We start from the raw sequence: 12,439 nt of genomic DNA, 5'->3' as shown, positions 1-12,439 counted from the left end.
AGAAGGAGTCATTATACTGTACAGTGGCTGAACATGTTCACAGTTTCCTAGAGTCTGGTGGTTATAAATGACATGGCTGTGCAAACAACGCAGGAAGGAATCACAGAACCACAGAATCACTGAGGTTGGATTGGATGATCTTGGAGTTCTCTCTTGAGAGAGACCAGCACTTGAGGTTGGTTGGATGACACCTCCAACATCATCCGGTCCAACCACCCACCTTCCACCAATATACCCACTAAACCACATCCTTCAATACAACATCTGGATGTTCCTTAAACACCTCCAGGGACAGTGGCTCCACCTCCAGGGAAGGAGATGTCAGCTAGGAAATGCCGAGAGCTTAAAGGTGTGTTAAATGAAGTAATAAGGTGTGATTGTGAAGGAAGTCCTGGAACTCCTGGAGTTGGCAAGGATTCAATCCCTTGGACCTCATGAAATTCATGGCTCTGCTGCGAGTTTGCACATGCAGTGTATTCATCAAACACGAGTTGCTGGAGTCAATTGCATCATCCTGCAGGCTGTTGGCTAGACATTCCTGCCTTAAGCTGTGAATGGTTAGGATTGGATCTAAGCAATAGTTGGAATTCAGCTACTGATGGCTTTGACATAAAATATTGTGGCCTGTATTACATGTCAAGGAATGATAAATGCTGAGTGCAGTTCTGTCTGTCAGCTCATACATAAAGTTGTAAATAGAAATGGAAATGCAGAGCTATTTCCAAAATGGAATGTTCTAGATGTAATGATGTAAAAGATGTTAAAGTGAATAAGTGCTCCTGGTTTATTGGAAGCTGCCTTTAGTAACGAGGGCTCACTGCCAGGTTCTCAGCTTAGTCCTGTGAGCTGTAATGCAGTCTCACCATGGAGGTGAGATGGAGACTTCTAAGCGTATCCACAGCAGTGCAGCACCAGACCCAGGCTCCAGTTCTCTGTACTGTGCACACACACTGCTGCCTCGATTTGTTTGACCCAGTTCTACGTGATCTGAGACCAGGCTGTGAGGAGAAGCACCTCTTCCTTTACCTTGTTCTGTTTGTACAGGGAGTGCAAATGCAGGACGTTTCGAAGCTCGTTCCTGTTATTGATGCTGAGTGCAGAACGTGGCAGCTCCCGGTCCATGGTGCTGATGGTTTTCTTCAGACCCTGAGGACAAGCAGGAGATTGTAGAGTCACAGAATCATTAAAGGGCGTAAATCACCCCTAGGACACCAACCTATCCCTACCATGACTCCCAGTGCCACTTCTCCACAGTCACTGATAGTGCAGCCTGGACATGCTAGATTCCTAGTGCTTCCACTGGCACAGGTTGCCCAAGGAGGCTGTGGATGCCCCAGCCCTGCAGGCATTCAAGGCCAGGCTGGATGTGGCTCTGGGCAGCCTGGGCTGCTGGTTGGCGACCTGCACACAGCAGGGGTTGGAACTGGATGATGTTTAAGGTCCTTTTCAACCCAGGCCGTTCTATGATTCCTGCTTGGATTTGGGAGGAGAAGGAAACAGAACAGCTAACAAAAGTTTTTAGTGCTGACTTTGTTGGATGCAAGCTGAAGCTTCTGGATACATTAAAATGGAAGTAATTACAAGCTAAGCCTTAAAACCTGCACTTTAATTATACAGTTTTGCATTTCTACAGCCTGGAGATGTAAAAGGAGTTCTGGTGGAAATGCTGCCTGTGCAGAACTTACTAAACTTGGGAGAACAAACAAAACAGGGCTACTCCGTGCGGCTACTTAACAGCTCCATAAGATTGGCCTGTGCAATTAATTGCATCTGAGCTACGTAATTACAAACTCTGAATTTCAGGTGCACTTTGTTTGTTGGCAGGTTTCTGAGAACCCTCATCCTGCTCTTCACCCTGTTATCAGGGTAACCTGACCAGGTTGGAAATCAGCTGGATCCTCATAGCATCAACTGGTTTAGGCTCTTCCTGCAGCTCGGTACAGAGAATGAGGCAGTGCTGCAATTAAAGTGCAAGGAATGATAAGCTGCACGGTCGGTTTTACCAGCAGAGCATCCCTTTCCTTTTATGCTTTCAGTCAGCATTGTGTTTATTTAAGTCAGAAATGTGAAGGTGTTTCATTTGAGAAACCTCTGCAGTCAGGTACTGAGGCATTGCTCTGCTAATGCTGGAACTTAAAGGCAAGTGATTAATTCTGCGTTGGAAATCATGTCAGCAAGATTTCAACACTGAAAATAGGCATTTAAAAGCTGGATGCAGGACAGGTGAGAGAAAGTGAGGCTGGCACAATGCTTCTTAGCACAACTGTGTCTTGTGTTCTGTATGAGGCAACTATTCCTGAGCTGGGGGGACACGTGCAATATATCCTTTGGATTCTGCATGAATACAAAGTAGGAGGCGATTTCACCTGGAAGCATGAAGGTGTCTTTTCCCCAGCTCACAGCCCACATCCCATTTCTTTCCTTTACATCAGTTCTGTAACAAATACAGCGGTCACTTTCTTCTCCTTCCCCCCCCCAAGCAAATCTGCTGCCTGCAGAGCCCCAGTAAAAAACGTCTGTTTTCTCTATGACCGCTTCACAGCATCACAGAATGGCCAGGGTTGGAAGGGACCTCAAGGATCATGAATCTCCAACCACCCTGCAACATGCAGGGCCACCAACCTCCACGTTTAATGCTAAACCAAGCTGCCCAGGGCCCCATCCAACCTGGCCTTGAACACTTCCAAAGACAGAGCATCCACAACCTCTCTGGGCAGCTGTTCCAGCACCTCACCACTCTCTAGGTAAAGAATTTCCCCCTGATGTCCGACCTAAATCTCCCCTCCTTCAACTTAAAACCATTTCCCCTCTTCCTACACATATCAACCCTTTCAAAGAGTTGATTCCCCTCCTGTCTGCAGGCTCCCTTTAGGTACTGATAGGCTGCACTGAGGTCACCCCGCAGCCTTCTTTTCTCCAGGCTGAACAAGCCCAGCTCCCTCAGCCTGTCCTCATAGTGGAGGTGCTCCAGTCCCCTGATCATCTTTGTTGCTCTACTCTGGACCCTGTCCAACAGCTCCCTGTCTTTTTTGTACTGTGGGCTCCACACTTGGATGCAGTGCTGCAGATGGGGCCTCACAAGAGCAGAGTAGAGGGGGGACAATCACCTCCCTGTCCCTGCTGGCCACCCCTCTGCTGATGGAGCCCAGGATTCCATTTGCCCTCCTAGCCACAAGAGCACACTGCTGGCTCATACTAAGTTTTTCATCTATCAGGACCCCTTCCTTTTGTTTTGTTTTCGTATTAGTGTGCATCACTTGTAAAAAACAAGATAGTCGATGAACGAGGGGTGACAAAAAAAAGCTTAAAACTGCATTTCTTGGCTTAAGCTTTTTTTTTTTCCGCAGGCACGTGCAGGAATGAATCAGGTTTTCGCAGGCAGGCCGGCAGCCGCCTTCCACGTTCGGAAACCGGCGGGCATTGTGGGAGATGTAGTGCAGATCCGTGCCCCGCAGCTCGCTGCTCCGCACGGCTATCTGCCTTACAGCCCCCAGCCGGCGTCCCCCCCCCCCCTCCCCCCCCCTTCGCCTTTTAACGACAGGCGTTTCTCCTGCGCCCTTCCCGCTCATCCCAGCCAGAAAATCAAGACTCATTTACCTTTCTACTGAGAAATTCTCTCACCAGAGATGCGGCCACTTCTTCCACGAAGGAATTGTCCATTTTTAGCCCGCACTCTGCTCGGGGGGGGTTTCCTTGGCTCGGTTTGACCGATCCCCCATGGCAGCCCGGCCGGGCGATGCGGCCCCTGGAGCAGCTCGTCCTGCGTGCCGCCGGATCCCAGCAACAGCAGAGCAGCAGAACTCCTCCCCGTGGGACGAGAGCCGAGCTGGCCGCTCAGCAGCGGGCGCCCTGGTAACTGCATGCAAAACCCGAGAGCTGCTCGGGGATAACGTTCGGGAAATGAATGTTGGAAGTTGAGAAGCTGAATCACAGAATCACAGAATCACAATCAGTGAAGGATTTTCTGATTTGGGGTTGTTTTGGTTGTTTGTTTGTTTTTAAATCGTAGAATGGCTTGAGTTGGAGGGGACCCACAGGGGTCACAGAGTCCAACTCCTAAATTGCTGAGAGAAGCACAGTTATGTGCAAGCTATCACTCCTGTATGAATGCTACTTTCAATCATGTTTGTTTATTTGGTAAGATTGCACTTTTGTTAAATACTGCTGCATTTCTCTTGTATTATACTTCATCTCTCCTACTGGCAATGACTAAAGTGGGAACACCCATCCATTCATGGGCAACTGACCTGGTGCCTGCTTTAAGGGCTGGCAACCCTACCCACAGCACAGGGCTTGGAGCCAGGTGGTCTTTGAGATCCCTTCCAACCCAACTATTCTGAGATTCTATGAGTGCAGTCTTTCCTTTCAGGTTGAAGCTACATTATAGACACTACTACAATATACTAACAGGAGGGATTGTGTTGAGTCATGCTTTGAGCCTGGGGACCTGATGTAGGTTGAGAGAGAGGGGAGGACCTGCAGAGGACATGGAGTGTGAGGATTAAATTAGATGAGATAGCTTAGGGTAGCAGTGTCCAGGGATGGAGATTTTGCATTCTGGACAAACTCTTTAAGTATTTGACCACTGTTAGCTGTCCAGTTCATAGAAAGTTCATAGAATCACAGAATCATTACAGTTGGAAAAGACCTCTGAGATCATCCAGTCCAACTGACCACCTACCCCCAGTCCTACTCACTGAACCATGTCCCTAAATACATCTGCCATTTCTTCAACACCTCCACGGTTGGTGACCCCACCATTCCCTCTGGGCAGCCCATTCCAATGCCTGATTGCTCGTTCAGAGAACTTTTTCCTAATAACCAACCTTGTTACCCAGTTAAAGTTTCTTCTGCTGACAATTCATCCGAAACTGGTAACTGGTAACTGGTGAGGGGTCTGGAGCACAAACCTTATGAGGAGCGGCTGAGGGAGCTGGGATTGTTCAGTGTGGAGAAGAGGAGCTCAGGGCAGACCTCATTGCACTGTACAACTTCCTGAAGGGAGGCTGTGGTGCAAAAGGGTCTGGCCTCTTCTCCCAGGCAAATAGTAGGACCCGAGGAAACGGCCAGAAGTTGTACCAGAGGAGGTTTAGGTTGGATATGAGGAGAAACTTCTTCTCTCAGAGGGTGGTCAGGCACTGGAATGGCTGCACAGGGAGGTGGTGGAGTCGCCGTCCCTGGTGGTGTTCAAGAGGCGCCTGGATGAGGAGCTATGAGAGATGGTTTAGTGCTTGTGGTACTGATAGGAATGGGAGGGGGGTTGGACTGGATGATCTTGCAGGTCGTTTCCAACCTTGTGATTCTGTGATTCTTTCCCCCCTGTATTTCTTCCGTGATCAGTTTGGCTTCCATCTTGGAAACATTTGGATAAATGAAGATTGACTTTCAGTGAAACATAATTTGCATGTGCCTACAGGATAGCAGGGGGGGTAATTTGCAATCCATGTAATAAATAAGACATGCAAAGGGTCTGACTACTTCATTAATGTTATCAGTGCAAGCAGTCTGATGTGCATTCATTAGCTTAGCTTTAGCTAAGACATGATGCAGCATGCAAAAGAATGCTTGGTATTACACAGTATCCCTGTCTCCCCCAACATTCTGGGAATGATATTCCAAAATGAAAGTGGGGCACGGTTTTAATAACGTGGCCACTTGGAAGGTGTCATTTCAATGCATGTATTCCAGAGAGAACTGCTGCACGACTGTGCATCATGGGGCACGTGAGAGGGGCTGTCATGCTGCCAAGCCTCCATTGACTTCCAGTGATTTCACAAAACCAGTTTGCTATGTCCAGAAGGCATTCAGGTGCTTAGCTTCGTGTCTGGTGTCAACAAAGTAGATTTATACAGCAGCATATTGATAAATGCCTTTGCAAGGAAGTGTTTTTCTCTAAGAGGTAGCAGAACTACAGCTTCTGACCTGGCCAAAATTGCAAAGGAATTTGCCAATCCCAAAATTGTTCAGGGGGAAAAAGAAATGAAATATATTAAGATATTCTGCATCCCTGCTGACAGCTGTAACAAGAAGACAGCATTGCTTTTTGGAAGCTTTGTGCCTGATGCAGTGAAGTAAAAGCTGCATGTACACGTGTACGTTAATGCTGGTTTATGTACTGCTTCTGCAGGCAATGCTCTGCTCCTCTTTGGGATGCTGCAAGCGCAGATGCACGACCTGGGAGCTGCAGAACTTGGATCTGATACAGCTGGATTCTCCCTGATCAGAAATCACTGGTAATAATTCCCTGTGTTGTTTATTAGTGCAAGATGTGGTGTTTCTTTGGTATCTCCAGTACTGACAGGTGAGAAAATAGGTGACACTGGGACCAAGAATTTGGAAAGCCCTCAGCAGAACAGGGGGAGGAAATAGGCTGAAAAAGACAAAGACAGGGAGATCACTTACCAAGTGCCATCGCTGATAAATCAGGCTTGGCTAGAGGGACATTAAAGGGGAGTTGTAAGAAAGCAGGGGACTGAATCTTTAACAGGGTCTGTTGTGATAGGACAAGGAGAAACGGTTTCAAACGTCCTCTTCAATATCTTTATATCTTTATTGATGACCTGGATGAGGGCATCGAGTGCACCCTCAGTAAATTCGCAGGTGACACCAAATTGGCTGGAAGTGTGGATCTGCCTGGGGGTAGCGAGGCCCTACAGAGGGATCTGGACAGGCTGGAGAGCTGGGCTGGAGCCAATGGGATGAGTTTCAACAAGGCCAAATGCCGGGTCCTGCACTTCGGCCACAACAACCCCAGGCGACGCTACAGGCTTGGGGCGGTGTGGCTGGAGGACTGCGTAGAGGAAATGGACCTGGGGGTATTGATTGATGCTCAGCTGAACATGAGCCGACAGTGTGCCCAGGTGGCCAAGAAGGCCAATGGCATCCTGGCTTGCATCAGAAACAGTGTTGCAAGCAGGAGCAGAGAGGTGATTGTTCCCCTATATTCAGCACTCATCAGGCCGCACCTCGAGTGCTGTGTCCAGTTTTGGGCCCCTCACTGCAAGAAAGATATTGAGGCCCTGGAACGTGTTCAAAGAAGGGCAACGAAGCTGGTGAGGGGTCTGGAACACAGGGCTGGTGAGGAGAGGCTGAAGGAGCTGGGAATGTTCAGCCTGGAGAAGAGGAGGCTCAGGGGAGACCTTATTGCTCTCTGTAACTTCCTGAAGGGAGGTTGTAGTGAGCTGGGGGTCGGCCTCTTCTCTCGTGTCATCAGTGATGGGAGCAGAGGGAAAGCTACGGCAGGGGAGATTCAGGCTGGACATGAGGAAGTATTACTTTTCAGAAAGGGTGGTCAGGCACTGGAATGGATGCCCAGGGAGGTGGTGGAATCACCGAGCCTGGGGGTGTTCAAGGAAAGGCTGGATGTTGTGTTGAGGGACATGGTTTAGTAGGAGCTATTGGGAATAGGTGAATGGTTGGACTGGATGATCTTTTAGGTCTTTTCCAACCTTGGTGATTCTATGATTCTATGATTCTATGATTCAAACAAAAGAAGGGGAGATTTGGATATTGGGAAGAAGTTTATAATAAGGGTGGTGAGGCGCTGCACAGGTTGCCCAGAGAGGTGGTGGTGCCCCATCCCTGCAGACACCCATGGTCAGGGGATGGGCTGTGAGCCCTGATGGAGCTGTGGGTGTCCCTGTGCACTGCAAGGAGTGGGACCAGGTGGCCTTTAAAGGTCCCTTCCAACAATTCTCTGATTAATTTCATTTATTGCCAATGTTGGAAATATCCAAGCCATTTTGTCAGCATGGTATCTCTGATAAAAGCAGAATTTATTCGCGATTGCAATGGCGGGTGTCCCGCAAGCAGGAGAGCCTATGGACACAACATGACAGCCTTTATACCATTTTCTTCCCCCCCCTTGCCTTCTCCCCCTCCCCTGTTTCCCCTCTGGCTGGGTACTCCAGGTTCACAATCTTATCAGAAGGTTTACATTTGTTGTTTACTTGTTAATTTGTTTGTGATCTGGTGTCAGTCCTGTTGTCTCCAAGATGTCTCCTTGTTCATACTGATATGGTGATTCTGTTCAGAGTCCTTGTTTAACAAAGAGTATGGAAGGGAGGTGCCCAATTTTACCTTCTTCAGGCACTCCCGAGGCATGTAATGAATTGTCCTTTTAAATTACACAGGATACTGTTGCAGTGTGTGTGACATATTCTCAATACTTGCTATACATAAGTTGTTACTAGCTTATATATATATTCATACATATTACTTTACTTATATACCAAATATGTGTTGTTGGGGAAGATTTATCTAGGGGATTACCAATAAAATTTTATCAGAGAACCCCCAATAATGCAGAAAGGCCCCTGAAAAGAACTATTAGTTCTAATAAATGACCCAAATAGTAGAGAGGCCATGAAATTAACAAAATTCTGATGTTTCTGATGCAGAAACAACATTCAGTTCTCACACCAATTAAAAAAAGAAAAATAGAGCAGGATGGTGAGAAGCAAAAACCAGCACAGCTTCTCCCTGTTCTTCCTTATTCCTGAGTTCCACTTCAGTCTTTCATTCGTGGCTCTTCTGCCTCCTCCCCACCAGGCGGCACAGTGGGAATGGCAGATGAGTGGTCATGTCAGCTCATAGCAGCCTCTCTCTGCTGCTCCTTCCTCTTCATAGGCTGAGGTTCAGTGGAATTTCTGCAGGTCAGTTTGGCCAACCCACCTGCTTGAGCAGCAGGATGCAGTATGGATGTGTGGTCGGGCATCAGAGAATTCCTGAATCCTATCGCAGTGCTGCTACCAGCATTGAGCAGATGAGAGGAAGAGACAGCAGGAGGAGGAGCTCTGGGTGTCAGAGCGGTGGGACGCTGGATGTTGGGAGGTAGAAGGGAATGTGAAAACCCAGTGCAGTGCCTGAGGCAGGAATTGATAGGCAGGAGCGTTCTGCAACACAGACTTTAGAAAAGCCTGGTGCTGGGTAGGAAAGCTGCAAGACAGGAATGAGTAGTGCAGTGCTGGTAAGCATATTCAAAAGTAGCTTTTAAACAGGTATTGGTGGAACAAGCACTGCAGGGAGAGCTGTAGAGTATAGGGGAACTTGTTGGAGAGAACTGGGCTTGCAGAAGGTGCCTATTTCCACAGCAAATGAACAGTCATTAGGAACTTGAAAAAGGCAGGAGGGGGAAAGAGTTGGAGTATTTCTTTGAGTAGGAATAGTTGGAGCACAGGCCTTAAGAGCTTATACTTTTAAAGGATGAAACGTCCAACAGTGCTTCGGAAAGGTTGCTGTTGTTACGCGTGTGCACAGCAGCAGCACTGTTAACCTGAGATCAGCTTTCGATACTGTGTTTACTGATGGGAGAGGGAACAGCTCTCAGTTCTTTCCCCGTACTACAGTGGACGTGCCAGGGGTGCCCTCTCGCGATTATCGTTCAGTATTGCAGCAGTGGGAGAAGCGCTCGAGCTCAGCTGCTGGCATTGGCGTGGAGAGCAGACCTCGGTACCATAAAATCCTTGGAGTTGGAAGAGGACCTTTAAAGGCCATCGAGTCCAGCTGCCTTGCAGTGAACACTGTACTGACCAGCGCCACAGCTGTGCACGAGTCTTTACAGCACAAATGCAGTTTGATATTCAAGTACAAGACAAAAGATTTCTCGAAGTCTAGGAAGAAGTGCTCCAGTGAGGAGCCTCTGCCGAGTGCAGGGGATGTGGGGGGAGGGCCGAGGTGGAGCCGGTCAAGATAGATGTGGTAGAGGCAGTTCCCTACACCCCATGGATGCATCTTAGATCCGAAATATCCACAGCAAGTTCCCATCAGTGGGCTTGTCAGCAGAATCGAGGTGCCCCTGCTGGTCAGCAGTCAGAGCCTGATGGCTGCTCTCTTTATCAGTGAAAGCATTGGTTCCTAGAGCCAGCAGTGCCTGGGTTCTTCATGGTGCTGAAGCCACAGGGACAAGCAGTTCAGTGACACTGTAAATACTGCCCTTCTCTCTCTGCAGTTGGTTATCTGCTGCCACTTCTCCAGCCCTGTGAATCCATACTGCATTGCCTTGCTCAGACGTATCTGAGAAAGCACTGTTTCTACAGGGACAATCCAGACATTAGGAGTCCTGTTCCCAAATGCTACACCAGGGTATTGCTTTAAAATGTGAACTTATTGTGTTTCTCCAAACCTTACTGGAAAGTCTGGAGTACAGCAGCCACAGCTTTCTGGATGTTTTTAGTGAACAAAATGCAGAACATTTCCTTATTTGCCGTAGGAAAAGAAGTGGAACATAGAAAAGATTTCCTAATTGTAAAATGCACAAATGTTTTGTGAACAAGAAATGGACAGCGAAGCTCATACTTCATTTTTTGAAAGGAGATTTTGTAAGAGTTTGGTACAGCGATCAGTTTGTACCAGACTGCACTTGGCTGAGGGATATTTGGGGCACTGAACTTCTTTCATGGTGATGACTCTCCTGTGATAGACATGTCTATCTGTCTGTCTGTCTACTTCTTATCATCAACCAGACTTAGTGATGCAGTAAAAGTCAAGTGTCCGCTCCACTTCCTGCTGAGCAAACAGATCCCATCACTGAAACTTACCCTCCTTGGTTTTACCATGGGACCAAGTTTTGTCCTAATGGTGCTGGTAGCTTGTGTGCAGCTGTGAAGTGTTTGTGATCATTCCTTTTGTCCAACACCTTTGGAAGGAAGCCTGTGTGCTCAAAGTTCTGTTGTACTGGGATGGCTGTTAAAAGGCTTTCCAGATGGCACAGTGGCACCTTAACTGAGTTTGAGGTGAACCACATTCCCTTTTGCTTAACAATAAAAAACAAAAGTACTGCTTACAGCTGTAATTTTACCCTGGATCTTAAATCTTCCTCTGCTTTGCCTGACATAATGGTTCAGCTCTGCATATTTGCATTCTATAGATATAATTTTCTCTCTTGTGTGATTTGTGTTGTCTTATTCACGTATTCACTGCCGTTCCTTGTGCTCTTCCAAGACAAATCATTTCATGCAGTTGTTCTTGAAACATTACGTCTTAAGCATTAAATTAACCTTGGATGTGAAACATAGATAGCAACATTGTATTAAGGAGGATTTCTATTAAGTAATTGACAGATGCTTTTAAAGTAGCACTAGAGCTCTTGAAGGTTGTGACACTCACTTGACTGCATAGAACTGGTGTTTGAGCCCCTGTGGGAACACAGGAAATTACTGACAGACTGGAAACGTGTTAAAATACTCAGTAGGAAACAATATTGCACAGTGTTGAACCTCGGAGGGTTTTTGAAGTGCCCCCTAATTCTCTTTACCCAAAAGTCACCTGAATTCCTCCGAGCCAGCTGCTTCATGTGTAAATCCAGCGGCCCACTGAAGCTTCATTTCACTTTACAAACCTGTGCCTTGTTTTTTCCATACAGGCTGTGTTATTCCATGTTCACAGTGTGTTTATTGTGTACCATAGGCTCTGTCACATTGCCAAGGAGGCCATTTGCAGGCCCCTAATTGGTGGATACTTTATAGAGCCTGTCTTGTAGGTGGGAATTACATTAGCAGCACTGCAGGGCAGCCCTTTGTGAGATGGGTAGCACACGTGTGCCAGCAGCTCCACTGTTTCACATCTGAGAGGTCTCTGTTTTCTGTATGTGGACACCCCTTCCATTTCTTTAAATTCCAGCCTTTTCTTTCTGACCACCTCCTCAACTCCTTATTGAGCCATATGGGAATTAATTGGTGCGGGGTGTTTTGCTTGTTTCCTATTTATCCTTTTGGTCTCTGTTTCTAAGCCTGTGTAGCTTCAAGACTCCCATAGGCTTCCTGCTCTTGAGGCTATTCTTTTCAGCTTTTTCTTGGCTAACAGTGTTTTTCTTACATTGTTCTGTTTCTTCACCATTTTTACCAAGTGCTCTCCTCAATCTCAAGCTTTTTTCTCTAGCAACTTCATTGTGTTGCTATCACTGCTAAAGAGCAGCTCTTCCACTGATGCCACAGAACCGCTTCCCATGCACGACTTCAGTCTCTCATGTGGTTTCCTATACAGCTTCTTCTAGAACCTACTTGCACGAGGGCCCTCAGTTCTGCTCATGCCCCTTCCCCATCTCTGCAGCATCACTGCTATTGAAGTCAGAGGTGCAGAGCCTTTGTGTGCATTGCTAAGGAGAGGTGACTGTAATCACAGAATAACAGAATGGCCTGGGTTGGAAGAGACCTCAAGGATCACGAATCTCCAACCCCCCTGCAACATGCAGGGCCACCAACCTCCACGTTTAATGCTAAACCAGGCTGCCCAGGGCCCCATCCAACCTGGCCTTGAACACCTCCAAGGACGGGGCATCACAACCTCTCTGGGCAGCTGTTCCAGCACCTCACCACTCTCTGGGTAAAGAATTTCCCCCTGATGTCCGACCTAAATCTCCCCTCCCTCAACTTAAAACCATTTCCCCTCTTCCTACACATATCAACCCTTTCAAAGAGTTGATTCCCCTCCTGTCTGCAGG

The 12,439-nt window shown here is 47.5% G+C and overlaps 1 protein-coding gene and 1 long non-coding RNA gene across 6 annotated transcripts in view; one reads left to right on the top strand and one right to left on the bottom strand.

The window, feature by feature from the left end:
- The window catches only part of MINDY4 (MINDY lysine 48 deubiquitinase 4), a 74,350-nt gene extending 70,542 nt beyond the window's left edge, over positions 1–3,808 (bottom strand). For 2 of the 4 annotated variants that reach the window (XM_048951603.1, XM_048951605.1), the window contains exons 1-2: positions 3,598–3,807; positions 1,027–1,146 (exon numbers count right to left, since the gene is read on the bottom strand). In XM_048951603.1, coding sequence (XP_048807560.1) covers positions 1,027–1,146; positions 3,598–3,660 — 183 coding nt within the window. In that variant the 5' untranslated portion in view covers positions 3,661–3,807. Of the gene's footprint in view, positions 1–1,026; positions 1,147–3,597 lie in introns of all 4 variants that reach the window. The other 2 variants (XM_048951602.1, XM_048951604.1) reach the window with 2 other exon arrangements.
- LOC125696228 (uncharacterized) overlaps positions 3,750–12,439 on the top strand; it is a 16,663-nt gene continuing 7,973 nt past the window's right edge. Inside the window, exons 1-2 of one of the 2 annotated variants that reach the window (XR_007378232.1) lie at positions 3,750–3,852; positions 6,128–6,233. This is a non-coding gene — a long non-coding RNA (uncharacterized LOC125696228). Of the gene's footprint in view, positions 3,853–6,127; positions 6,302–12,439 lie in introns of both variants that reach the window. The other variant, XR_007378233.1, reaches the window with a different exon arrangement.

Source organism: Lagopus muta, chromosome 7 (assembly GCF_023343835.1).
Source record: "Lagopus muta isolate bLagMut1 chromosome 7, bLagMut1 primary, whole genome shotgun sequence".
NCBI classification, from domain to species: Eukaryota; Metazoa; Chordata; class Aves; order Galliformes; family Phasianidae; genus Lagopus; species Lagopus muta.
The sequence above is the reverse complement of the archived record's forward strand: the minus strand, read 5'-3'. Positions and strand labels throughout refer to the sequence as shown.